Source organism: Scheffersomyces coipomensis (genome assembly GCF_036884675.1).
Source record: "Scheffersomyces coipomensis strain NRRL Y-17651 chromosome Unknown DFJ63scaffold_2, whole genome shotgun sequence".
NCBI lineage: Eukaryota > Fungi > Ascomycota > Pichiomycetes > Serinales > Debaryomycetaceae > Scheffersomyces > Scheffersomyces coipomensis.
The window spans coordinates 1282435-1307696 of NW_027042893.1; the positions used below are offsets into that span (position 1 = coordinate 1282435).

General features: G+C 29.5%; 7 protein-coding genes across 7 annotated transcripts; 4 read left to right on the forward strand and 3 right to left on the reverse strand. All coding sequences in view use genetic code 12, as the record gives it.

Annotated features, from left to right (window-relative positions):
* Positions 1-140: 140 nt before the first annotated feature.
* Positions 141-1640, forward strand: DFJ63DRAFT_333984 (auxin efflux carrier; the record flags this gene model as incomplete). Its single annotated transcript, XM_064907948.1, has 1 exon — positions 141-1640. The coding sequence occupies one exon, from the start codon at positions 141-143 to the stop codon at positions 1638-1640; it is 1500 nt and encodes a 499-aa protein (XP_064763720.1).
* A 1207-nt stretch (positions 1641-2847) lies between these two features.
* On the forward strand, positions 2848-5484 carry DFJ63DRAFT_333985 (uncharacterized protein; the record flags this gene model as incomplete). The annotated part of the gene is made up of 1 exon (XM_064907949.1): positions 2848-5484. One exon carries the CDS (start codon positions 2848-2850, stop codon positions 5482-5484), a length of 2637 nt encoding a protein of 878 aa, XP_064763721.1.
* Positions 5485-12745: 7261 nt separating this feature from the next.
* On the forward strand, positions 12746-16165 carry ECM22 (Ecm22p; the record flags this gene model as incomplete). The annotated part of the gene is made up of 1 exon (XM_064905825.1): positions 12746-16165. One exon carries the CDS (start codon positions 12746-12748, stop codon positions 16163-16165), a length of 3420 nt encoding a protein of 1139 aa, XP_064763722.1.
* Positions 16166-16965: 800 nt separating this feature from the next.
* Positions 16966-17634, forward strand: YPT31 (Rab family GTPase; the record flags this gene model as incomplete). Its single annotated transcript, XM_064904753.1, has 1 exon — positions 16966-17634. The coding sequence occupies one exon, from the start codon at positions 16966-16968 to the stop codon at positions 17632-17634; it is 669 nt and encodes a 222-aa protein (XP_064763723.1).
* Positions 17635-17712: 78 nt separating this feature from the next.
* Positions 17713-18183, reverse strand: DFJ63DRAFT_333988 (mRNA splicing protein; the record flags this gene model as incomplete). Its single annotated transcript, XM_064907950.1, has 1 exon — positions 17713-18183. One exon carries the CDS (start codon positions 18181-18183, stop codon positions 17713-17715), a length of 471 nt encoding a protein of 156 aa, XP_064763724.1.
* Positions 18184-18312: 129 nt separating this feature from the next.
* Positions 18313-20989, reverse strand: DFJ63DRAFT_338401 (protein transport protein SEC24; the record flags this gene model as incomplete). Its single annotated transcript, XM_064908667.1, has 2 exons — positions 18313-19981; positions 20013-20989. The coding sequence occupies 2 exons, from the start codon at positions 20987-20989 to the stop codon at positions 18442-18444; spliced, it is 2517 nt and encodes an 838-aa protein (XP_064763725.1). The 3' UTR covers positions 18313-18441.
* Positions 20990-22469: 1480 nt separating this feature from the next.
* CLG1 (Clg1p) lies at positions 22470-24601 on the reverse strand. The gene has a single exon (XM_064909103.1). It carries the CDS (start codon positions 24279-24281, stop codon positions 22782-22784), a length of 1500 nt encoding a protein of 499 aa, XP_064763726.1. The 5' UTR covers positions 24282-24601; the 3' UTR covers positions 22470-22781.
* Positions 24602-25262: the final 661 nt, after the last annotated feature.

Sequence of the window (25262 nt, forward strand, 5' to 3'; positions counted from 1 at the left end):
TTTCTCCCTTCAAGTTCTTCTACTTCTACCTTCTACTACCCTTTGTTCATTGGTTCTAACCCTTCCAATCTCAAACTTATAGATCTGCTCACCCCTCACCCCTACCTCCTCCTCCTCCTCCTCCTCTCAATTACTAATTAATGATTCTATCTTTACTTTCTTCAATCACTTCAAATCCAACCATCACCACTCTTTCAGACTTATCATCAACCAATCCCGATCTTTCTTTCCAAGCCATCGCTTTACTCACCTTTGAAGCCGTGTTAGAAGTGGTTATAATATGTTTTGCTGGTTTCATCTCTGCTAAAACTGGGTTATTAAATTCTTCAGGTCAAAAAGTTTTAAGTCAATTAAATGTTGATCTCTTTACTCCATGTTTAGTATTTATTAAATTAGCTCCTTCATTAAATTTCCAAAAAATGATTGATATCATCATTATTCCCATCTTTTATGCTATAAGTACCGGTATTAGTTTTATTTGTTCAAAATTAGTTTCAAAATATTTTCAATTAAATGAACCTGAATCTGATTTCGTAACTGCCATGGCAGTATTTGGTAATTCAAATAGTTTACCCGTAAGTTTAACTTTATCATTAGCTTTTACTTTACCAGATTTATTATGGGAAGATATTGATAATGATAATAATGATCAAGTGGCTTCAAGAGGTATTCTTTATTTATTAATTTTTCAACAATTGGGACAAATTTTAAGATGGTCTTGGGGTTTCAATAAATTATTAAGAAAAAGATCAATGGAAGAATTAAATACTTATTATAATAAAGATGGAACTTTACAAATTATAACTACAAGATTACAAAGTAGTAATAGTAGTAATTCATCTCAAGATGATGATGATGAAAGATCAGCTATGTTATTAGAAGGTGATGTGGTTACTAGATATACTGATGATGTGGAAAATCAATCTTCATCAACTACTCCAATTATAACTGTTAGTGACGAATCGGAAGATGATGATTCTCAACCATTAACTATTAATTCATCAAATTCATCAAATCCTCATCCAACAAGTACTCCTACTGAACCAAAACAATTCATTATAATTCAATTCTTTAAATCCATTTATCAATCATCCATTGTTCAAAACTTTTTAAAATTCATGAATCCTCCCTTATATGCCATGATAATTTCAATCATTGTTGCATCAATACCATTTTTACAAAATATATTCTTTGTAGATCAAGATTCATTCGTTCATAATACCATCACAAATTCCATAACTCAATTAGGTTCAGTTTCAATCCCTCTTATTTTAATTGTATTAGGATCAAACTTATATCCTCAAAGAGATATCCCCCCTGCATCCAAACATTATAAACGAATTGTATTTGGATCATTATTATCAAGAATGATCTTACCTTCGATTATTTTATTACCTATCATTGCAACTTGTGTCAAATTCTTAAAGATTTCAATCTTGGATGATCCAATTTTCTTAATTGTAGCATTCATATTGACGATTTCACCTCCTGCCATTCAATTATCTCAAATTAGTCAATTGAATAATATTTATCAAAAGGAAATGGCAGGGGTCTTATTCTGGGGATATGTGATATTAACTTTCCCAACTACTATTTTTATAGTGGTTACTAGTTTGGAAGTTTTAAAATGGGCCAAATAAAGTGGGATATGGCATGGTATGGCGTTTGTGTGTATATAAGGTTTTTATATTTTGTACATTAACTTAACTTCAATAAATAATAATAGTTTATATAAGCTTTGTTTTATCGGTTTGTCGTATATTTAAAGTTTGGAATTATTTTTAAAAGCGCAAAATGGAAATCGAATAAATTATCAAATTTAAAAACAGCTAATTGTAATAGATGAGTAAGGACGATTAATTTCAGTCCTAATCTACACATAAACGTCAGATGATATTCATCATAAAACATGAAATTTAGTTTAATCCCAATTAGAGATGAAAAACGTACATGTAATTCCAACCAGTTAAAAATGGGGTATAACTAAACATTATCGACCGACCAACCGATCTAAACAGAAAGAGAAAGAGAGAGAGAGAAAAATTTTCACGGTACGAGAGGGTGAATTTAATTAAAATTTGAATTAAAAATAATTAACATCGGGACCTAGATCTTAAACTGTCGACCAAAACGCAAGTCGATAGCGTACTAATGGAACTAAAACAAAACTGGGTATATATTAGTGCAGGAACGATCGAGTTTATGTACGTACATATGAATCACACTATATATTATCTTTTCTATAGTGGAGTTATTTCTTTTATGTATGATATGGTTTAATTACGGTGTAACTATCGAATAAAGGAGTTGTGAGATAAATAAATACGGGAACAAGACATTCTCACTCAAAGATTTACGATTTTCGGTGATTATCAGGCGCCTGACTCGGCTTATAATATCCGGAAGTCAAAAAAAACACATTAAAAATTTACAGTTTAAAAAAACCAGACAGTGAGATGACCCAGACAAAATAAGCAGACAATCGGTCAGTCAGTCAGACAGACAAAAAGTTAACTATAGACCTGACAAAACAAAGGACGATTATGAGCGATAAATTTTTAACTTCCTTTGACCGTAAATTTCTACTTTGAACCATTTCATCAAACCATCTATCATCTATCTCATACTATCCAACTAAGACTTCTGTATATACAGCTAAAGTCACCCTCACTCACTCACCCTAATCAGATTGTATCATTCCAAAGCCGATCCTCGTCATTGCTTCTCCACATCCCTTTAGTTACTTGCCTTCTTGTCCCCCCTCCCTCACATCCTTCCTAGTATCTAGTCGCCTTCTCCCCACATTGGATGTTGTAATTTGATTCAATCTCAACCTTAATATCAAGTATGAAAATGATGAATAATCCTCACCAGAAATCACGATCGTCTTCACGACAGGGTAAACCCCTTGTCAATTGTATTCGATTAAATCATGCCATTAAATTTTCATTATTACCTTATGAAAGCATTCTTGAAGCTAATAGTAAACATCATAAACGAAATCGAAATCGATCCAATCATGATGACATTGAAGGTTCAAAAATGATCATTAATGATGAATATGCTAATTCCTTAGACATCATTGAACAAGAATTATTTTATCAATTAATCTATAAAACTTCAAAAACTACTCATCTTAATGGAAGTCATAAATCAAAGATACTTCTAAAGAAGAACGCTTTAAATCGAAAAAATGAAGAATTAACCACATCCCTTATCATTAATACTATCCTAGCTTTGATAACTTATTATTTACGAGCTAATTGTATTAAGAATTTTTCTATTTTTCAACCTCATCAAACTAATGATATAATGCAATTTAGAAATGAATTATTTAATTTAGCTTCGAAATATTATGGATTGGCAATTAATAAACTACGGAAATTATTAACTTTAAAGAATCATCATTATTATTATTATACTCATAATATCACTATTGGATTAATTTGTTCTTCATTATTAAATAAAACCTCCATTTATCAATATTCAAATTTAAATCATCTGATAACGTTTTCAAAGGGGTTTATAAGTATATTCAATGATTTATTATCTTCTAATGATGATAATGCTGAACAAAATATGGCTATAGATAATAATAATAATCTTACTTGGATTGTTAATTTTTTAATCTTTGCTTCAAAAACAATATATTTCCCCCCTTATAATCCTAAATTGTTATTAGAGTTTAAACAAGTGTTGGATAAATTTAAACAAATCTTAACTCAAAACATGTTATCATCACATGGAGTTATCCCATTAGAATCATGGACATTGATCATATTCAATTTTAATCATTTGTATAATTATTTGAATCAATTATTACAGATTCTAGCTACAACTCCTTCCACCACAGATATAAGTCCTATAATCTTATATAAATTATTAAGACATTGGTTAATCATCTTACCATCTAAAATATTCATCGTGGAGAATTTAATTAATCAATTTGAGATATGTCTCATGTACTTATTCAAGACTTTAACTCATATTTTAGATAATATATTCCCTCAAGTTAATTTCTTCTTTTTACAAAATTTCAGTGGGAATGGAATTAAATTATGGTATGAACCATTTCATTATAATATCGATTTAGTCAATTTCATTCATAATAAATCTAATAATCATTTCGAATTGAATGAAATTAATAAATATTGTATTAGAATCATTACATTTTTAAAGAAACGTTATAATATCCTTTCGATATTTTTTGGTGATCAACAAAAATCAAATATCATAAGTCCCGAAAGAGTAAGATCAAATCTTAATGAAGTTATGATTCATAAATTCTGGAATCTGAATCCAATCCAATATTATAATTATATGCATTTACCTAATGTGATTAATTTATCAAATCAAAGATTAATCAATTTATTAAAAAAGAAATCAAATCGAATGTTGATTGATCCATTAGCTTCACTTTATTATTATAATCCCCATCATTTAAATCATTTTAAGATAAATTCTCATACTCGAATTAAAAAATTGAAAACAAATACCATGGATCCCATAATTCGATTCCATATGAGTAATCTTATAACTTCCAACAATACCAACTCTACCATTTCAAATGCTACACCAATGTTAGCTCCTCAATCCTCACCATCATCATCTTCTTCAATAACCACTCCAAGACAGAACAGATCTCCTAATGATGAGTTTGATTACCGATTATTATCTCATACTACTTTAGAATATGATCATCCATCAATTGATACTGAAGATGAATTCCTTCATCATACATACGTACAACAGCAACAGCAACGAAATCAATCCATCAGTAGTAGTAGTAATAGTAATCATAGTCATGAAGATGATGATGATAATGATGAAGATTTATTCCATAAGAATCTTAATGAAAATGGTGATGATTGGTTTAATTATGATCATTTTATTGCCCCTCATTTCAGTCATATTTTCGCATCAGCTTTAACTAAGGATTATGAAACTTTATTATTGAAATTAATCAAAAAGCAAGATGATTCATCTCTTCCTCAAAGTTTAGATGATGATCAACCTTTGGAATATATTAATTTCAATATGGATTATAAAACAGGGTTATTGGTTAATGATAAAGAACCCTTACATTTCATTCTTGATCTAGCTAAAGAAGAAGAACTTCGTTCATCGAATGAATCAACAGGTACTGAAAATGGATCTGGATCTGGAACTGGAACTGGATCCGACACATCTGATATTAAATCTGATTTCAAAACACCAACCACCACATCATCAACTCCATCTACTGTAACTTCTAATTCCATTTCTTCCAGCACATCTTCATCTTCCCCTTCCACTACAGCTTCAAGTCATGTTCAAATCTATACCCGGAAATTACAAAACTTATCTCAACATAATCAAGAGATATATGATATCATAATGGAATTTTATAATCTTAGGAATAAACGTTTGACAGAATTAATTAATAATGAAAGTGAAGATGACGAATTTTATGATGATTTAAATCAAGGTTACTTCAATTTATGAACGACCTTGAATGTCATTTTGTCAATATATTGTTTTCTTAGCTTACTGTTTTCTTCTTCCCATGTTCTTTTCCCGGTTTTCTTCTTCCCCATTTTCTTGCATTATTCTATTTTCGAATTCACTCCCACAACTTTTCGTTTTTTGGACTTTTTTAGTTTTTTTTTAGATTTTTTTTTTTTTGTTTTCTATAGATTGTTCTATTCTACTTGGTTTATCTTGATTACGAGATTACATTAGATATATTAAATATAAGAATAAAAATAGATTTATGAAATTTGTTAGTATGAGAGAGTACAAGAAAAAAAATAGACTCTTCGTATATGGGAGCGCAAAAATTTGGTATATGCGAGGAATAACAATTTCAACAATTACGTCATGAGTTGAGGGGTGTGAGACAAGATCTAGATTTATTGAGTAACATGTCTAAATTTAGATGTCCTAGAGTAATTCTAAGGAGATCTGGATCAAATGATGTAATGATCGTTTGTAGAAAATACTTAAATAAGAATATTATCTAGAATAAATACGTAAATTAAAACTTAGACCAATTGTCAAGAATTTTTTAAGAATGAACAAACTGCAAATAAAATAATCAAAACTTATACTTCAAATGATCAAAAATCTAAATATACGGGATCGAAGGACAAGAAATAATCATAAGAAGAACAAGGCACAGTTATGTATATTTAGAAATAAACGAGGTAAAATACGGTTCAAAATGTTTGAATAATTTCGGCTAGAGTAGGAGGAGGAGGAGAAACGCATAAGATAAAGTACTTTACACAACAATCACTTTTGCCAAGCTATTCCAAACGAATTAGACAGAAAATATGACATGAGTTGTTGTTATGTTTCCTCCCCTCATGAGAAAAGTTTTGACCTCTCTAAAATTTGCGTGTCGATTGATAAAAAGCGCAATGATATCAGCGTACAGGAAGAGAACAAAGAACAAATCACTGACTCCCTCATCGTAAATATTTTAGAGTTAAGGAACAAAATTTAAGTATGTACAGAACTTTTCTATACACTGTTCACAAAATAGCACGTACCCAATCTAAACTTTGATAAATAATAATCATGACCAGTTGGTTTAAATAATATAGATATTATTTCCAAGATTAAAACGTTCTTAAAATAAAATAAATTAAAATAATTAAAGTGGAATAAAATAAATTAAAATAAAATGGAATAAAATAATGATTGTCAAGGGGATACCAAATGCCAAGTCCCCTCCCCACCCCACATGTTTGACATACGGCGAAAGAACAAAATGAAAGATTAGAGAATAGATAAAAAGAACAACAGTATGGCTGAAAGATTAGAAAATAAATCAATTGAACCAAACGAAATAAATTCACTATTAAAAATGATAAAAATAGGATAAAAAACCTAAAAATAGCCATCATTATATTAGAAATATATCCAGCCGAAAGGCATTTTTAAATAATTCCTTTTAATCAAGATAATGAAAGACGAGTCATCTATTTACCATTCATCCCTATTGGTTAATATAAATGCATTTTCATATATTTTTAAGGATTAAAATCTGATTGCATAAAGTATTAAGGCCTAGACTTGATTGATAATGCATTAAGTCGTTATTAAAAATAGTTAGGGGAGAAATGATTAATATGAGGCGGTGGAAAGCAGGTTAAGATTGTCATAAGTATAACGATGAATGTATATAGCTATATTACCTACATGAACATACATTCTGGGAAGCAATCATCAGTTGTTATTATATTAATGGGAGGAAAAGCATTAACTCGTTGGGATTTATAGTTGTAGTTTAAAAATAACTGCAAAAATTTAGTATACAATAAATAGTATGCGTTTAAATAAAGTGTATAAAAAATTCATGCAATAAGAAATATGTAACCAAAGTTGAGCTAATTGAATTTATAGGGGGACGGCAAGACAAAACAAAGCATTATTTAGCTATGACTAATATGTCATCTTTCGGTGGAATTGGTAAAGAGATAAGATAGCAATCCATGATTAAATTGAATCGTGGAGCACAGGATACCTGACCGTCAAGAAAAACGAAAATAGACAAAAAACCGCAAACGCAAAAACGCATACTCGATTAAGAAACGAAATTAAATAAAACAAAAGCGAAAATCAGACAGACAGACAGACAGACAGACAATAAAATTAAAGTAGACAAATTCAATTAACCCAATTATAATTACAAATCATATTCGAATTACGAACGTCGAAATGATTGGCCAGATAGCAAGGGTTAGAAGGTGTGGTGGTGATATGGTACGGTTTCCAACCAATCAATCCACCCCGGTTGATAAGAAGTATGTACATGATTATCTATCAAAACGTTTTAAATTAGTTTTTCAGATAAAGTGAAAAATTTTTCACTTTTTGTTTATGTATGTGTGAAAAATTTATTTTTGAAATGTGGAGGAGGAGAAGATAAAGAAAGACAGAGAAAAAAAAAACTTTTCAAACCGGTAACGGTTTTTTTTTTTTTTTTATTTATTTAATTTTTAATTCTTTTTTTTTTTTTTATTATTTTTTATTTTTTTTCTGATTTTATCTTTTCAGGTAAAAAAATTGGGGTAAAGTGATTAAAACCACACTAAATTATACAACTACAAATGATGATATAAAGTTGAATTTCACTCAATTATGCTCAATTGAAAGAGATCAGATCAACACAATCCAGACCTCTCGATACATACACATCACACTATAACATAAAATCAATTGTGTTCATGATAAATCATCTTCAATCAATTGGTGCTATACAATCAGCCAGAGAGGAAAAATTTTTCATTTATGCAATTTTTAAATGTGGTAGTGATAAAAAATAAAAAGCCAACTTCTTTTTTAGAGCAAAAGACTCATTTTTTTTTTTTTTTTTTTAAATTTAGATTAAATTAATTTTAATTTTAATTTTTAACTTTAATTTTTTTTTTATTTATTTTTAAAAAAACGTTTAAAAAACTTGGTTCTATTGTGTACGATTACTGTATTTTGAGCCATCCAGTTGCGGTGTGCTTCTTAGCATTCAAATGTGTAGCTGAAGTTGTTTATAGTAAAGATAGTAGACTCATGATGGCTTAGAATTATTACCACATTAACATTCGTTTAAACGATTTTTCTCCTTTTTGAAATTTTAACCATCACGATAGATACAGAGATACAGACAGACTTACCTAGATACACATTGTTCTACATTGTTTGATATTAACATACCATCACAAGCTAAAATAAAAGGGTAATGCATTAACCAGCCTGATGTTTTTTGTTTTGGTTTTATAATGATTGATAATTTACGAAACGATACGATATTATAGTTTAAATAAAAGCATGGAGAATATAAACAATAACAATCGTACAAGTAAAACAATCATAACAAAAAGGAGGTTTACCTTAAAAAGGATCGAACGAATTTTATGAAATAGAACAACATTCATAGAACAAAAACTATTCTAATAAATAAAAAAACACGATGATGTTCATTGTTCAAGATTAAAAAATAATCACATAATCATAGTTGGGAATTCTTTCACATTAATAACCTTTTACCAAGATGCTTCTGGAATCCTATCAATTGTATCAAATTTCAAAAAAATAATTTATAAATTTACGTTAACTCCTATTTATCTAACCATTTATTCCAATCAAAAATTGTCAACTTTTAACCATATATCGGAATAACCTCAACCCACAAAATAATAATTAACTTACTCTAAAAAGTACCCTGTATGAGGTCAAGTAAATACAATTTACTCCTAATTATCATCTCCACTTATCCGTTGCAATGTGTTACGATGTAAGTGTCAAAACGTAGATATTATTCAGGCTTAGAGACATAGAATTGGTTGGATTTTATGAGGTTATAGATTTTGGTCTTGATGTGGATTGATAGTGGAAAAAAAAAGACACAATTGATCAAAATCTGAAAAAAGTGAAAAATGCCTTTCGATTTTTTATTTTTTAAATCTTTTTTTTTATTTTTAATCTTTTTTTTTTAAATGTTTTTTTCAGTTCTGTGTTTTGTCTATTATGTCTGTCTGATCTCATTTTAGGTTTGATTAATTGGTTTATTCTACCGTTATCATCAATAAGCCAACAGTTTAACGTTTAATGATTTAATTTAATTTCAATTGAGCAAGTATTAACCAATACTCGTAAATTTAAATGCTACAAGTATTACATATGATAAGTAAAGATTAGAAAGGATACCGCACAATTGGAGTGAATCAACCAATTTCGGAAATTATCATCGTTAAAACGAATAACGTAAAAGCAGTATATAAGTTTCTTCATTGGGATACAAAAACGGTTTAAAAACCATCATACCTACCATATCATAACCCTTAAAAATAATAATTAAAAAATTGGTCACAAAAGTAGGGCAATTTTATTTTTAAACACTACACTATGGTTATAGAAGAGGAGATAGATGGAAGGAGGGTATGATAGGATATGGAGTCAATGATAGGTGGTCCGATATTGAGGTGTATACGATTGAAATCGATTAATAATAAATTATTATTATACATTACTACGATGTAAAAGAAGCTAAATTTGAAATAATAATCATAATAATAATAATAATTTTTGATTTACTGTATTGAGTTGTATGACATTCGATTATGGATAAAACAACAATCACATATTTATTTTTTGTTTGATTCTATAAGGCATTTTGGTTTAAACTTTGATGTTGTCATTCAAGGAAGTTGCAACTTTAACAAAATAGAATAATTAAAGCAATTTGGATTTTAAAAACTCAATTTCAATTTGAATCGTAATTTCATAATCATCATCAAAGATAATGATAGAATTACGAACTAGTTAAAAAGAGAGAGGGGACAATTGAAATCTATTCGTTAATTTAACTTAATTCCAAAAAGTAAGGAATGCATCAGGGTACGATTGAATTCCCATTGTTTTTAGTTTAACGTAAGTGCAATCTATTTCTATTTGCATTTAGTGATACTCGTTTGTTTTGGTTTGATTAAAATAAATAAAAAAAAAAAAAAAAATTAAAAAAAAAATTAATTATTATCTTTTTTTTTATCTTTTTTTTGTTATTTTTTTTTCTCCTTTAACGGATTTGATATCACAAACCAAAAATCAAAAAAAAAAAAATAATCTTCTTCACATTTTAACACTATTTATTTTTATTTTTATTTTTCACGTATGTGATTATGATTATGGGTATCTCCAATCTCTTTATCACCATTTGATTTCGAAATATATAAATATAACTTAAATTATCCCAAATATGATTTCCCTCCCCCCCCTCCTTCCATGTTCAATCTTGATAATTAATCAAATCTATCAAGTCAATTGATTATATATATTCAAGCATCAATCATTGAGTAATATTGATACCAACTATTAATAGTTAAGTATCATCTCCACTATTTGATAATAGTGACAAAAAAATATAAAAATTTTAGTGGAGGCTAGGCTAAGACCAAAGCGAATCATCATCATAAATATTTTAACGGAGTTCATCTAATTTTATTTAGCTCAGTAAAAATTTATTTTGGTTTGGTGAGAGAAACGAAAAATAGTGAAAGATTTTGAATCTTCTTCGGTTTCGTTTTTAGTGACTAAAAATTTAAATTCTGGGGAGGGTGCAAGCATTTAATTTTTTACAGGTAAATTACAGGTACGGTAACAAAACACAAAATAGACATAGTTACTAAATTACGTAAATTCCAGTACAAGCAAGCAAGTTTCATATAAAGTAAGGTACGGTTGTTTTATTACTACTACTATTACTACTATAAGTATATCTATCACCTCCATAGTTTTCTAATCAAACAAATCAAATTGATCTAATTAGAATAAAAATAAAGTAAAATTTTATTTTATTTTATAAGTTTTGATTTACGGGGACCACACAGAGAACAAAAAGAAAAAGTGGGTGATCAAAGTATTTTTAATCAGTGGTGGTTACTTAATTTGATAATTTTCGGAATATTTTAATCCAGATACTTAAAGAAATAAAGAATAACAATCTTTAATGATTCAAGATTTGATAAATCTAGACTATCTATAAATAACTTATATCCAAAAATATCTATATCTGATAAATATTTGAAAGGCCAAAAAACAAAAAGGTACGGCACAAGGTACGTATATTCCAAATTACATCATCATTATAATTAACAATAAAAACATAAATAAATTTCATTTTATCAGTCCATAGGTGATCATTTAGACTGGGCTGGGTTTAATTCATGGCTATATCATGTCGCTAGGAACAATGGTAAAGCAATTTTTTCTGGGCTAATAATAATATTTTTTATTCCCTTTACTTACAGTATTTTAGCGTTACTCCACAAATAATAATAAAATTATGACTTGAATTGAGGTGAGTTTATTTCTTAATTAGAGACAGACATTGACACTTACAGAACATCCACATTCTGACAGTTTCTAACACTGACACAGGTTAAATCAATTCTATTCTATTTTATTTTCTAATTTTTTTATTTTTATTCACTTTTGCCTTTTTGCTTTTACCCTTTTCAGAATTTTATGATCATTTGATTTATTTTGATTTGCTTAACTATTTTTATTTTTAGTGTCTGTCTGTTTATTGTGGTGGACAGTGGGGAGAGAGGGGATAATAAAAGTGCAATCTCTATCTAAAAAAAGAATAAAAAAAAAAGCCTTGAACAAAAAAAAAAAAAGAAATTTATTTTTGAGTTTATTTTAATTTTGGTTTTACTGATTTAACTTACTAACACTTTTTATTATAGAGAACCATATTTCAATTAAAGATATATAAATAGATATACATCTCCACAACAAACAACCAAATCAAATCATTTTACTTTAGCAAGTATTATTTGATTCATACCTTCCAATCGCTAATTTCTGGTACATTCCATCCCTTTACTTTTGACAACCTAAAAAAAAATCTTTTTTTTTCAGACACACAGACAGACAGTGACAGAAAATCAGTCAGTAAAACAGACAGACATAAATTTTGAAAAAAGTCTAAATTTATTTTTGTAAAACGACAAAATCAAAAATCGGCTTTTTTATTTTTTTTTATTTTTTTTTATTTTATTTTATTTTTGTGCTTTTTACAACCAAGTTTTAGATTTCATTGTGATTCTCAATTACAAAAACTGTGTGGGTCCATTATCATTGCCATCTAAGCTTAGTGTTTCTATATACTATTCCCATAATCATCAACTATCAAATCATACCAAGAATCATCATTTAACTTTATTTCACATCTCCTTACCTTAACTTTCCATATTCTATTATGTCACCAATGAGTTCCGCCGCATCTGATAGTCCTAATAGTATTTTGAGTGATCCCACTAATTCAAGAACTGGTAATGACGAAAACAATGAAAGTAGTGGTAATATCAATAATCAATCAAATAATTCATTTAATTCAACTCAAGGTATACAGTTACCATCTCAATCAAGTTATATATTATCATCATCATCTTCATTACAACCAAATATTGATCAACTTAAACTTCAACAAATTAAAAAGAGAAAAAAGCATAAGAATTCAAAATTAGGTTGCTCAAATTGTAAAAAGAGAAGAGTTAAATGTACGGAAGATTTACCTCAATGTTTGAATTGTGTAAAACATAAAGTAAAATGTGGTTATCTTGATTATAGTGAAGAACAATTGAATGAATTAAGACAAGCTAAATTAACCGATCAATTTGATGAATTAACCACCAATATCAGTACCACTAATACTTCTACTAAGAAAGGTAAGAGTGCTAGTATAAGTGATGGTCATGAATTAGCAAGTTCAAGAAAGAAAACTTCCTCAACATCGATATCATCAACTTCAACTAATACTATGACATCATCGGCTAGAACATCCTTTTCGGCTAATCCTCCATCCCTGATTAAACAACATTCTATATCGTCAAATGTATCGGATACGAATTCTACAGCTTCAACTACTTACTTAAGAGACGACGATGAAGAAGAGGAAGAAGATGATGACGAAGAAGAAGAATTTGAAGATGAAGATTTAGGTATATTAGATGACTCAGATAATAGTGGGGGTAATAATTTTAATCTTAATGATTCAACTTTTCATCAACTAATGGATTTCCAAACTAATGTCGTTACTCAAGGTTTCAATAATATTTTAAATACATCTGATGGATCGGATTCCGAACATCATCAACAGATTATTTATCCAATTTATGCCCTTAGTGGAAATCAACAACAACAACAACAACAACAACAACTGAGTGAACAAGATTTGAATGTTCATCAACAGTTACAACAAGATCTGCTGCATATAATATCTTCTTCTGCTCCTCAACTTCATCAATTCAATCATCAAAGTCATACTAGTTTTCAATCTGATTCTCAAACCTATCATGATAATAATTCTCAAATTGCGGAATCTCAACCTCATCATCATCATCAAAGTTTGGATAATACTTTGGAATCAACCATTAATTATGATACGTTTGAAAGTATAGATTTATATGATATTTCACAACCAGCATCAACTCAACCTCAATCGGGTGATGATATGGATTGGAATAGTAATAGTGGTGCTGAAGGAGGTCAATTTTTTGCTGCTAATACTAGTGGCTCAACTCACAATGCGAGTAATCGTACCGCCCCCTTTAATATCAGCTCCCCTAGAGTATTTCAACCCTTTACCTCCGGCGCCCCAAGTGGAGCCGGCACTCCATTATCAGTATTCCAACATCAACCATCCCAATCCCAATTTCCCCATCAATCCTTATTACAACGTCAACCTCAACAACAACCTCAATTTCATCAACAGCAGCAACCATCACAACAATTATTCCAACATAAACAATCTCATGACCAATCATCACCTCAACAACAGCAATCATTTCAATTTCAACAACATCAACAATTACATTCCCAGCCAGGCTCAATATTTTCACCAGGTGGTCAACCATCATCAGAACCCCAATCTTATCAACAACAACAACAAGCCACACCAGGTTCAAGAGGATCCATATTTTACCACCATAACGGCAAATCGACTACCTCAAGTTTACCAGGGGCAATTCTAATCAATAATGAAGATAGTTTGATTAATAATGTCTTTTCTTATAAGAAGCATGATGATATCGATTATGAAAAAGCCTTAGTGGACTTATTAAAATTATTAGGTCCATCGATTGATAATGGTACTTGTCCCTTACCTGAGATTAGAAATGTTTATCATGTATGGTTGAAATCATTTATTTCTCGATCATTCCGAACTGAATTAATGTTTAGTTGTTTGGTTAATTTAACTACTAATTTTGTAATTTCAACTATTTTTAATAATTATGAAAGTTATAAAGAATTTAGTGATAATTTAAAGATTGGTAGTCAAACTAAGAAGATTGAAATTGAAAAATTAATTGATAAGACTAAATTAAGAAATTTCGCTTTAGTTAAATCAATTAAACATTATGCTAAAGTTATTAAAGATTTAAGAACATATCTTAATAACAATGATGATCCTGATCTTTGTGCCCAAGCATCATATTTACTTTCATTAATGTCGATTTACGATCCTGAATCTACATTAAATTCAACCAATTGTTTCAGAGATGGATTATTTAGTATTTTAAATTATAATTTTAATCTTTTAATGAAAAGGACAGGCCATGTTCCAATTATGATTTGGGTTCATTTAAAATTTATGAAGAATATTATGAGATCAATTTATTTACCGGGTTATGATCCAAGTTTTATATATGAATTCAGAACTATATTATTACAATTTGGACAAATATTAAAGCCAATCATTAAATTGAAACATACTTCCAATAATCCATCAACTTTAGAATTCATTGATTCAAAATATAATAATTTAATCAATATTGTTGATGATTCGATTGAGAAATATTTTCCGATTTTATTAAATAATTTAACCGATATTAAGATTCAACAACAAGTCTTATATGATATGCTTTATAGTTGGGTTAGATTTTACCCTTCAAGATTATTAGTTATAACTGAGTCATCAGATCCATTAGAAAAGATCTTATATTTGTTTTATAAGGTTTGGAAAAAATCATTGATTGCTCTATTTCCTCAAACTAAATATTTCTTCTTAAGAGATTTTGATAGTCCATTAATCTTAGATTTATTTGTGATTAATCGTGATGTTGATATTTTCTTATATCAATTAGATAATCCGATTAATAATTGTTTAGATGAAGAAGATTATGCTCCATTGACACATGAATTAAAATCAATTTCATCCTATTTAATTCGAATCATTACATTTTTACAAGTTCGATTTAATTTACTATATCGTTCAACTGTATATGAAGAAATTGCTAAGAAGGAATTCCCAATTGATGATGTTAAAGTATGGAGGGATTCTATTACTAATATTGAAGAAACTCGAATTAAATTTAATGATTTTATTGGATTACATGAAGTACCAATTAAATCATTTTTAAAACATTATATTAAATTAGAGAATTATCCTCGTGTTATAAATCCTAATGAAAAGTCATTCATTAGAAAAGATGATGGTATAGCCATTGATGGTATTTCTGCTCAAACCCCATTAACGTTGCCTTCTATGATGAATACTCCAATGCCAAGTAGTACGATTAATGATGATGATATATCAATTGAGGTTGAAGTTGATTTGAGTAGTTTACAAGAATCAGGATTTTTAAATCGTGATTTTAATATTATGAAAGTTGCATGATTGTTGCTATTGTTGTTGTTGTTGTTGTTTGATTTTGTTTAATGTATTTTTCGGTTTCGTTTCAGTTTTGTTAATCAACTTAATCCTTTCCTTTCCTTTCCTTTTAGTTCTAATGTTATCTTTGACAGACACTGTTTCCTTAATTTTTAATTCTTTTCATTTCCTATTCATATAGTTTTCATATTTTTCATGCTTTTCAATGCATTTTGTCAGTAGGCTTTTGGTATCTAGTACTTTCTAATCATTTCGTTTCTTTATAAATAGTTTATAAATTCATTATCTTTATATCTTGACTATTGTAGTTGTAATTTGTAACTATAATTGCACCCATATACATTCTGTACAAGGTGACACAAAGACCCAATTAGGAAGGGCTGTCTAAAAATAAACATTTCTTTTTTTTAGAGGAAGAAAGTTGAACGAAACAATTTCGTAACAGAACAAAAAGAAAAGACAGCCAAACCATAATTGACCATAAGCAACCAATCACATCAATCAATCAATCAATCACATCACAACTCATCTAACCAACTCATTCAAGTACTGTAACCACTACGACAAAACATCGATAAATCACAATTTGTATCATACTATTTTTTATCGTATTATTCACAGCCCATATCGTATCAATAAACGACAACAATCAAGTCAATCAATCAATCTGGTTACATTCATAGAATTATCACATCAACAACATAGAATCAATCAATCAAACGCGTTGATCGTATCATATCATACCATAGAATTATAATATAATAGTCTCATACCCCCACACATATACATATAACTAAATACACATCATGTCCACAAATACTGATGATTATTCATACGATTATGAATATTTATATAAAATCGTTCTTATTGGAGATTCAGGTGTTGGTAAATCAAACTTGTTATCTCGATTCACCAGAGATCAATTCAATTTAGAATTAAGATCCACTATTGGAGTTGAATTTGCTACTCGTACTTTAGATATCGATGGTAAAAGAATTAAAGCTCAAATTTGGGATACGGCAGGTCAAGAAAGATATCGTGCTATTACAAGTGCTTATTATCGTGGTGCTGTTGGTGCTTTAATTGTATATGATATTGCTAAGACTGAAAGTTATGAAAGTGTATCAAGATGGTTAAAAGAATTAAAAGAATATGCTGATGCAAATATTGTTATTGAATTAGTAGGGAATAAATCTGATTTAGATCATTTAAGAGCTGTACCAACTGATGAAGCAAGAAATTTTGCTAATGAAAATAATTTATTATTTACTGAAGCTTCAGCTTTAAATTCAGATAATGTTGATTTATCTTTCTTACAATTATTAAAAAATATTTATGAAATGATTAGTAAACATCAATTAGATGGTGGTGATGGTTCAAATAATAATAATAAACCTTCTACAGGTGGTCCAACCATTAGTTTAACTCCTAAACCAAAAGATAAACCATCAAAGAATAACTCCAATTGTTGTTAAACATAATAATAATTAGCTTATATTACCATAATACATACAAATATATATATAAATATAACTTATAATACATAAAGATATCTATTTCAGAATAGTACCTTTGTTCGTAGTAGTCGAAGCTGCCACTTTTGATTTGACACTAACAGGAGTCTTCAATGGTTTGATAACACCCTTACCTTTCTTTAACTTTGCCCCTCTATTTAAACCTAATCTTGATTTTAAATCAGTGGATGGTGGACTTTCAATACTTAAACTTACAATTTGTTCACCTCTTAAGATGATCAATCCAAGTGATCGTTTATCATATGTCACATTACTCTTACCATCACTGTCCCCACTAGGATTGGCTGATCTTAATTGTTGTAATGATTTATTGGTGATTCTAATTTCTTCAACATCACTTAAAACAAGATTTAAATGATTATCAAATGCTAACAAGGTTCCAATATAATTTCGATTATTTCGGGAATCCTTAGATATGATTCGAAGTCTATAATTTATGAGATTGGAAAGCTTAGTTGATTTCGTTATAGGTGTAGCTATACTCAGCATCGTTGTTGTTGTTGTTGTTCTTGTTATATCTATGTATCTATGTGATATCTATCATAACTTTCTGATGGCTGTAAGTATTTTTTTTTCGTCTTTTTCAAAATTGATATTTTGGTTTGTCATATTTTTTGTGTCTTAAAATTTGCGACATAACTTTACAACTATTACTTAAATTCATATTTGCATCTAAAATATCAGTAACTACATAAAAGGATCATATCTTTTTACATTTTACTAGTATATTTAGTACTACTACACACTCTATTGACTAACTTTGGATTTTAAAGATGTTAAAAAATCTCGATATGAAGGCTCGCTTCCAGTCTTATCTTCAACCAAACATGAATTAGCCCACATTCTTAAAGCCATTAATTCTCGTTGTTGGGATATTTCAATTGGTTCATTGATTGAACCTCCTAAAACCACATATAAATTCTTCCAAATGATAGAATCTTTTTGGTATCTTAATTTAGCTATGATTTGTCGAACTCTATAATTGAAATCAGTCGCATTATCTCTTAATTCAGGTAATTCAGTCTTACCTGTTGGAATGGTATATAAATTACCTGTAGCGAATAAATCTTCAACTAAACTTGGAACTACATTACCTGATACCCATAAGAATAATTCATTTGAGTTATCAATCAAATATAATCCATAATTTTCCCATGATGATTTAGAAGTATTTAGGGGCTCTGGTAATAAGATGGTTTTTTCATTTTGTTGTGGTAATCCACATTCATCTGGCATATCATGTAATGAGTATACCGTGGGGTAAATAGACTTCACTAATAGATCAACAGGAACAGATCCAAGACTATTAAGTGCTGAAGCACGATGATCAGATGGAACTCTCTCAGATCGGAATACTAAAGTTTTAGTTAACGAGAATAATAACAATGGTAGCATTCTTAAATTGGTGGATAATTGTAATCCAGATGAACCACCACGTACCAATTCCTTCTTATAAACGTTCAAAATTTCAACTACTTTGGCTTTCAAGAAATCGGTTGCATCTTGTAATGAATTTGATAGTGCCTTTTCAAATGCTTTATGAGTGAAGAAATTAGTGATAGCCAATTGATCTGCAGAAGGATAGATATCATTCAACTTATTTGAACTTGGAAGGGCTAAATTCAATACTCTGATTCTTCTTTCTCCAGTCGATGTTGAATGAAGAATGGCAGCTTGGAAGTAAACGACTGGTTTGGTAATATTGTCTTCAATTGATATTTCAATGGTATAACTTTGATCTCTTGGGAATGTTGGAAAAGAACATAAATCAGAAGATCGATTGAAAAAATTCCCATAGAATGAATTCATTCTAAATCCAGTTGAACCTCTAACTCTTAACACAGCTTCTAATCCAATATCTTGACTTAAATGATCACTAACTTCTTCAGATAATTTAGTCACATCTTCAAATTCAGCACTAGTCCAAGCCGGATAATAATGAGTTTGTCCGGCGGTATAACGAGGTAAATTCGACAACGTTGCTACATCTTGATAACCAGAAGAAGAAAGGAACAAGTCCACTGTTATTTGACAAGAATTACATTCAGCTACAAATGATTTATAAAAATTATCAGCACATGAAAGTAATGTCTTACCAATTTCATCCCTGTTGGTTAATTTCCCTTCTCCAATATTAGGCAAACTGGCTGCGAAACAAATTAATTTTCCACCAATATGATTGATTAACTTATGTCCTGATTTTAAAGCGGGTCCCAAACCGAATTCTTGTATAGCTGTTTTTTGGAATAAAGATGGGAAATCAATTAATAATTTTTCAATTGCTTGTCTATATTCATGTAAGTAATCCTTAAGGTGACGGTAAGAATGGGTCTTCGATATCAGAAATCACCAAAGTTTCAAACGGATGATCTAAATCATGATTCAATTTAAAAAAATGTAAACTTGAATCGACTCCAATGAACGCCACTCTTACAGTTTGATGCACATTTGGAATTCGATCTAAACTTTCCAAAATTGTTCTGGTAATAGTCCTTGTCAAACCTGATCTGATAGCATTAACAGAAACATCAATTATAAATGTGTAAACAATAGGTTGAGGAGGTTTCAGCATATATTCTCTAGGAGCATTAAATTCAACCACGGCATGATTCAATTCAACTCTTTCAAATTTATTCTTCCTCTGTCCATTAATTTCATCATATTCGAAAGCATGAGGTATATCATTTAATAAATTACAAAAATTACATCTCCATCTTCTTCCATTTTCAACCAAGGTTATGAATGGATTAATATACCCTTTACATCGGCGACATCTACTCACTGTTGAATCTGATGTAATAGGGACATTTTCATCTTCATACTTTAAAGCATTATAAGGATTAACAATTAAAGCTAATGGTAATTTTGATTTCTTTAATAAAGATGAACTATTAGGAATAACGTTCAAAGTTGATCGAAAATAATCAGGGGAAGCATTTGCAGTCGCGACATTTGGAATCAATGTGGTACGTTGTGGTAAAACTATAGGTGGTTGTGGTAATGATAAATCAGAAATAGCTGGGGGTAATTCTCTTGCAAGATCAGTGGTATATAATTGATTCAAAGGAAGCAGTTGATTTACTGATACATACGGTGAATTGTCCGTCGATTGATACAGCCGGAATTGATTTACAGCATCAAGATTGGTATGTTGAAGTTTTTCAGTAGTGCTATCAATATCTAATGATGTCGTCTGATCATGGAATTGATTTCCTGGAAGTGGAGGAGCAAGTAATCGAGATAAAATATCTGTACCATTTTGAGGTTGAGGATAAGCTCTTCTTCTACTACTCATAGTTGATTACTGTATAACTTATACTCATACTACTACAACAAGCCAAACCAAAAGATATCTAACCATATATATTACAATTTACATGATGTCTTATCATAGCCCTTATCACATGGTACATGATACGTGTCATAGCATGTTTAAATAATGCTTCAAGGTCATAAATGTAAACAAAGTCATGCAAAAAAAGGTTAATAAAACCTTATCAACAGAATATAGCTTAAGTTACTCGACCTGGGAACTGCCACCAAATGCACGGCTCAAAGAATCAATTTATAATTCTCATAGTGGTTATAGTTCAGGTTTAAGGTGGTTAATTGCACATAATGCGCAGCGCAAATTTAAACATTCTATTTTAAAAATAATAATTATTACAAATTCGAATAAAGTTAGTTACACCTTTGATATTAATTAATTTTAAATAGCTTTGATATAATTCATGACACGTCTATGTCAATTTAAGCTGTTGAATATATTTGTTCTTGTATGTACTTACACCTTTATATACTTTCGACTTAGAGTAAACACCTCATTATGTAGGCAATTGCCGTAACCAATAATATAACGAGTTATCCACAGTCATCTACCCGAAGTACAAGTTTAAAACACGTTAATTATTCAACTATAGCCATTCTATTAAGTCATACAAACACACATCATTAACCGTAATTTAAAATCTCAAGTAAGTCACGTGTGTGATTTTTATCGTAAAAATTTGAGCGAGAGAGAGACGAAAAATTGTGGGTTATTTTAGAAATATTTCAACAATCATAAACAAATCCCCACTACCATCACAATCATAATCATAATCATACCCACCATACATCCACACATACAAAACAGACATGTCTGAAGAAGATAAGAAGACAATTGAGTCTAAGGAAGAAGACGTCAAAGACGTTGAAAAGGACGAAGAAGAAGAAGTTGAAGAAACCAAGAAGAGAAGTTCCAAATCTGATGATAAGAAACATAAAAAGAAAAGAAGAAGACAATATGATGATGATTTACCAAAGGAAGAAGAAGAAGAAGAAGTTGATACCAAGAAGTCTGTCCTTGATGAAGACGACGAAGATGATGATGAAGAAGGGGATGATTTCAAGGGTGATGAAGATGAAGATGATGATGATGAAGAAGATAATGAATTTGATGAAATTGATGCCTCAAATATCATAACTACCGGGAGAAGAACCAGAGGTAAAGTGATTGATTTCGCTAAAGCTGCTGCGGAATTAGATAAAGAACAAGGAGTGATCAATGAAGATGATGAAGAAGGTGAAGAAGAAGAAGAAGAAGCTGATTTTGAAGAAAGTTAAACGCGTCTGATACCTGCCTCCATTCACTACTACAATTATAGTAAACAATAGTTAAACGATTATTATAAAGATTGTATATTATTATTATTATTATAAATATAAAAGCTATTATGAATCAAAAAAAAAAACGTAAAAAAGGATAGAACGAATAAGACGACTGAATGAATGTATTATTATTAATTGTGTGAGATTTTTTTTTTTTGGTTTTGTTTATATATATATAGTTTTTATCTTTTTTTAAAAAGTTTTGAACAAGTAGTAATAACCTGTTGAATTGTCATTGTTGTAATAATAATAGTTATCGTTATGAATTGTCAATATAATATAAATTTTTTAAAAAAACCCAAATAAAAACCAAAGTAATATAAGAAAAGATGAAAAAAAAAGAAAAAAAAGAAAAAAAAATGTAAAATAACGGATTGAAGAACAATTCTATAACGGAAGGGGACTAATGTACACTGTGTATGATTTGATTGATTGATTTAACATGATGCCATGTAATAAGGATTAGCATATCCCACAAACCCACCATGATTTAAAATCGGATTATGATGGAATGGATAGGATGAATTTGAAGTAGATGGATTGGAAGGTAATGGTAATGCCATTAATGGAGGAGGTTGGAAATGACCACTTTGAGAATGTTGATGTTGTTGAGATGGAGGTTGCATTTGAACATTTGGTTGAAAGGCGATACTTGGAGTTGTATTATTGAAATTATTCCAAATTGATTGATTATTAATTTGTTGTTGTGGTTGAGGTTGGACACCTTGTTGTTGATCAAACCATAATGAATTACCATCACTATACTTTGTAGGAGGAGTAATCAGAGGAGAAGATGATGAAGGGTAATAATAATGATTTGGATGATCTGAATAGATAGGTGAAGACGGTATACTTGAAAAAGAATTTTTCGAGGATAAAGAATTAAAATGTTGATGATGTTGAACTTGAACTTGTTGAATTTGAGATATTGGTGGTGGAGAAGATGTAATTAAATCTTTAATTTTATGTTTATCACCATATTTATCCAACCATGTAATCCAACATTCTTGTAATGTAACGATATTAGATTCGAAATTAACCACATTTAAACTCCATTTACATTCATCCAACCAATCTTTTTCTTCTTTATTTAATAATTCCAATTTTAAACCAGTAGCTCCATGCCATGATTTGTTAGTGAAAGTATTATCATCATTAAATTTATTAGCCAAGATTAAACTAACAATCAATTGAATGAAAATCTGATGTTCAGTTAAATCACCCACAGAAGAACTAACATTGCTATTGTTATTATTCACATTTGAGAATCGTTGATTCATATATTCCAAAGCGATAATAATGGTTGATTTAGGTAATCTAGTAGCGAATAAAACAGATACAATCAAACTTTCAAAATCCTTAGTAGGGTTTTTATCTTGTTTTAACATTCCAAATGAACACCAACTTAAAAATGCAGCCATAGTATTTAAATCATATTCTAATACAGAATTGATTCCACCATTAACTTGTTCATCTTGAACTGGTGCGGGTACTTGTACAGCAGCAGGAGCAGGAACATCTTGCATTTTAAGCATGAGAGGGGGAGATGACATATAAGGAGGAGCCGAAGCCATAGACGCTATGATTGATTGATGATGTTGATGTAAAGGTTGTTGTTGTTGAGGAGGAGGGGGAATAAAACCGGAATTGAAAGGATGAGGAATTGGATTTGTATTGGTGTTTGTATTATAGAATGATCTTGAATGTCTTAAAGGTTGAGGGTAATACGCATTTGGAGGAGGGGGAGGAGGAGTTGAATAATGAGTTTGTGGTTGTGGTGGTTGATTTGATGTATTTCCATTGATACCAAATGAAGAACTTGGTCTATGATAAGGAGGTGGGGCAACCATGGAGATGGATCCTGATTGATGATGATGGTAGAATTGTTGTTGTTGTTGTTGTGGTGGTGGTGGAGGAGGAGGCTGTATTTGATACATTCTTGTTATGTTATATATTATTTTTATATTGGTTGAATTTTTCTCACCAAAAAAAGGTAATTTGTTATTAATAGACAGAAACGAAAACTTAATTAAAAGCTCGTAGTGGTAGTAATAATCGTAATAATCAAGGCTGCTTGCTTGATAGAAGTAGTCTAGACTTAGATGATATGATACGTTGATAAAAATATCCACAAAAGAAATTAATGATTGAGGAATATTATATTATTATTATTATTTATACTTTCCCATAAAATTATGAAGAAAACAGTTGATGGAATGAATGAAAGTTGGATACAGTTGATAATACTTGGGTATTACCTTATGATATGCTTTTGATTCGAACCACTAATGATGATATAAATAAGGACTTATAATCTATTTCTTTCTTTCTTTCTTCACTTTCTTTTCTCTTCTGACTAACTAAAATTAGGAGAAGGGGGAAGATTCTAATATTAAATTTAGAATGAGTGAGTGAGTGAGTTGGAGGAGGTTTCTTCTTCCTTATACGAATATTCTATCAATGAAGAATGTTCTAACTAAGGAATAGGGAAGGGAAGGGATGAGTTTTCTGTCTAAACAAGAAAGAAGAAGAAGTAAATGGGAAAAGTTTGCATTAAATATGGATATTCACTTTTAGTTATTTGTTATGTTCGTATTTTTCCCTTTCACCAAAATTAGAAAAAAAAAAATAAAAATTTTTAATTTTTAAAAGTCGTGTCGAAAAGTCAAATTAAAAAAAAAAAAAAAAAAAAACAATCACAAAAAAAAATTTTCTTTTCTTACTCATTTAGAAAATAATAAACAATTTACTGGTAATTTATGACAAACCATAATAACAACCATTACTACTTATTGCTTACCACTTATTCATAACAAGAAATAGTTTATAAGGTGACGATAACTTATTATCGTGTAGTCAGGTTAAGTAGTTTTTATAAAATATTCATAATAGCAAATGATAATAACAATAACAATAAC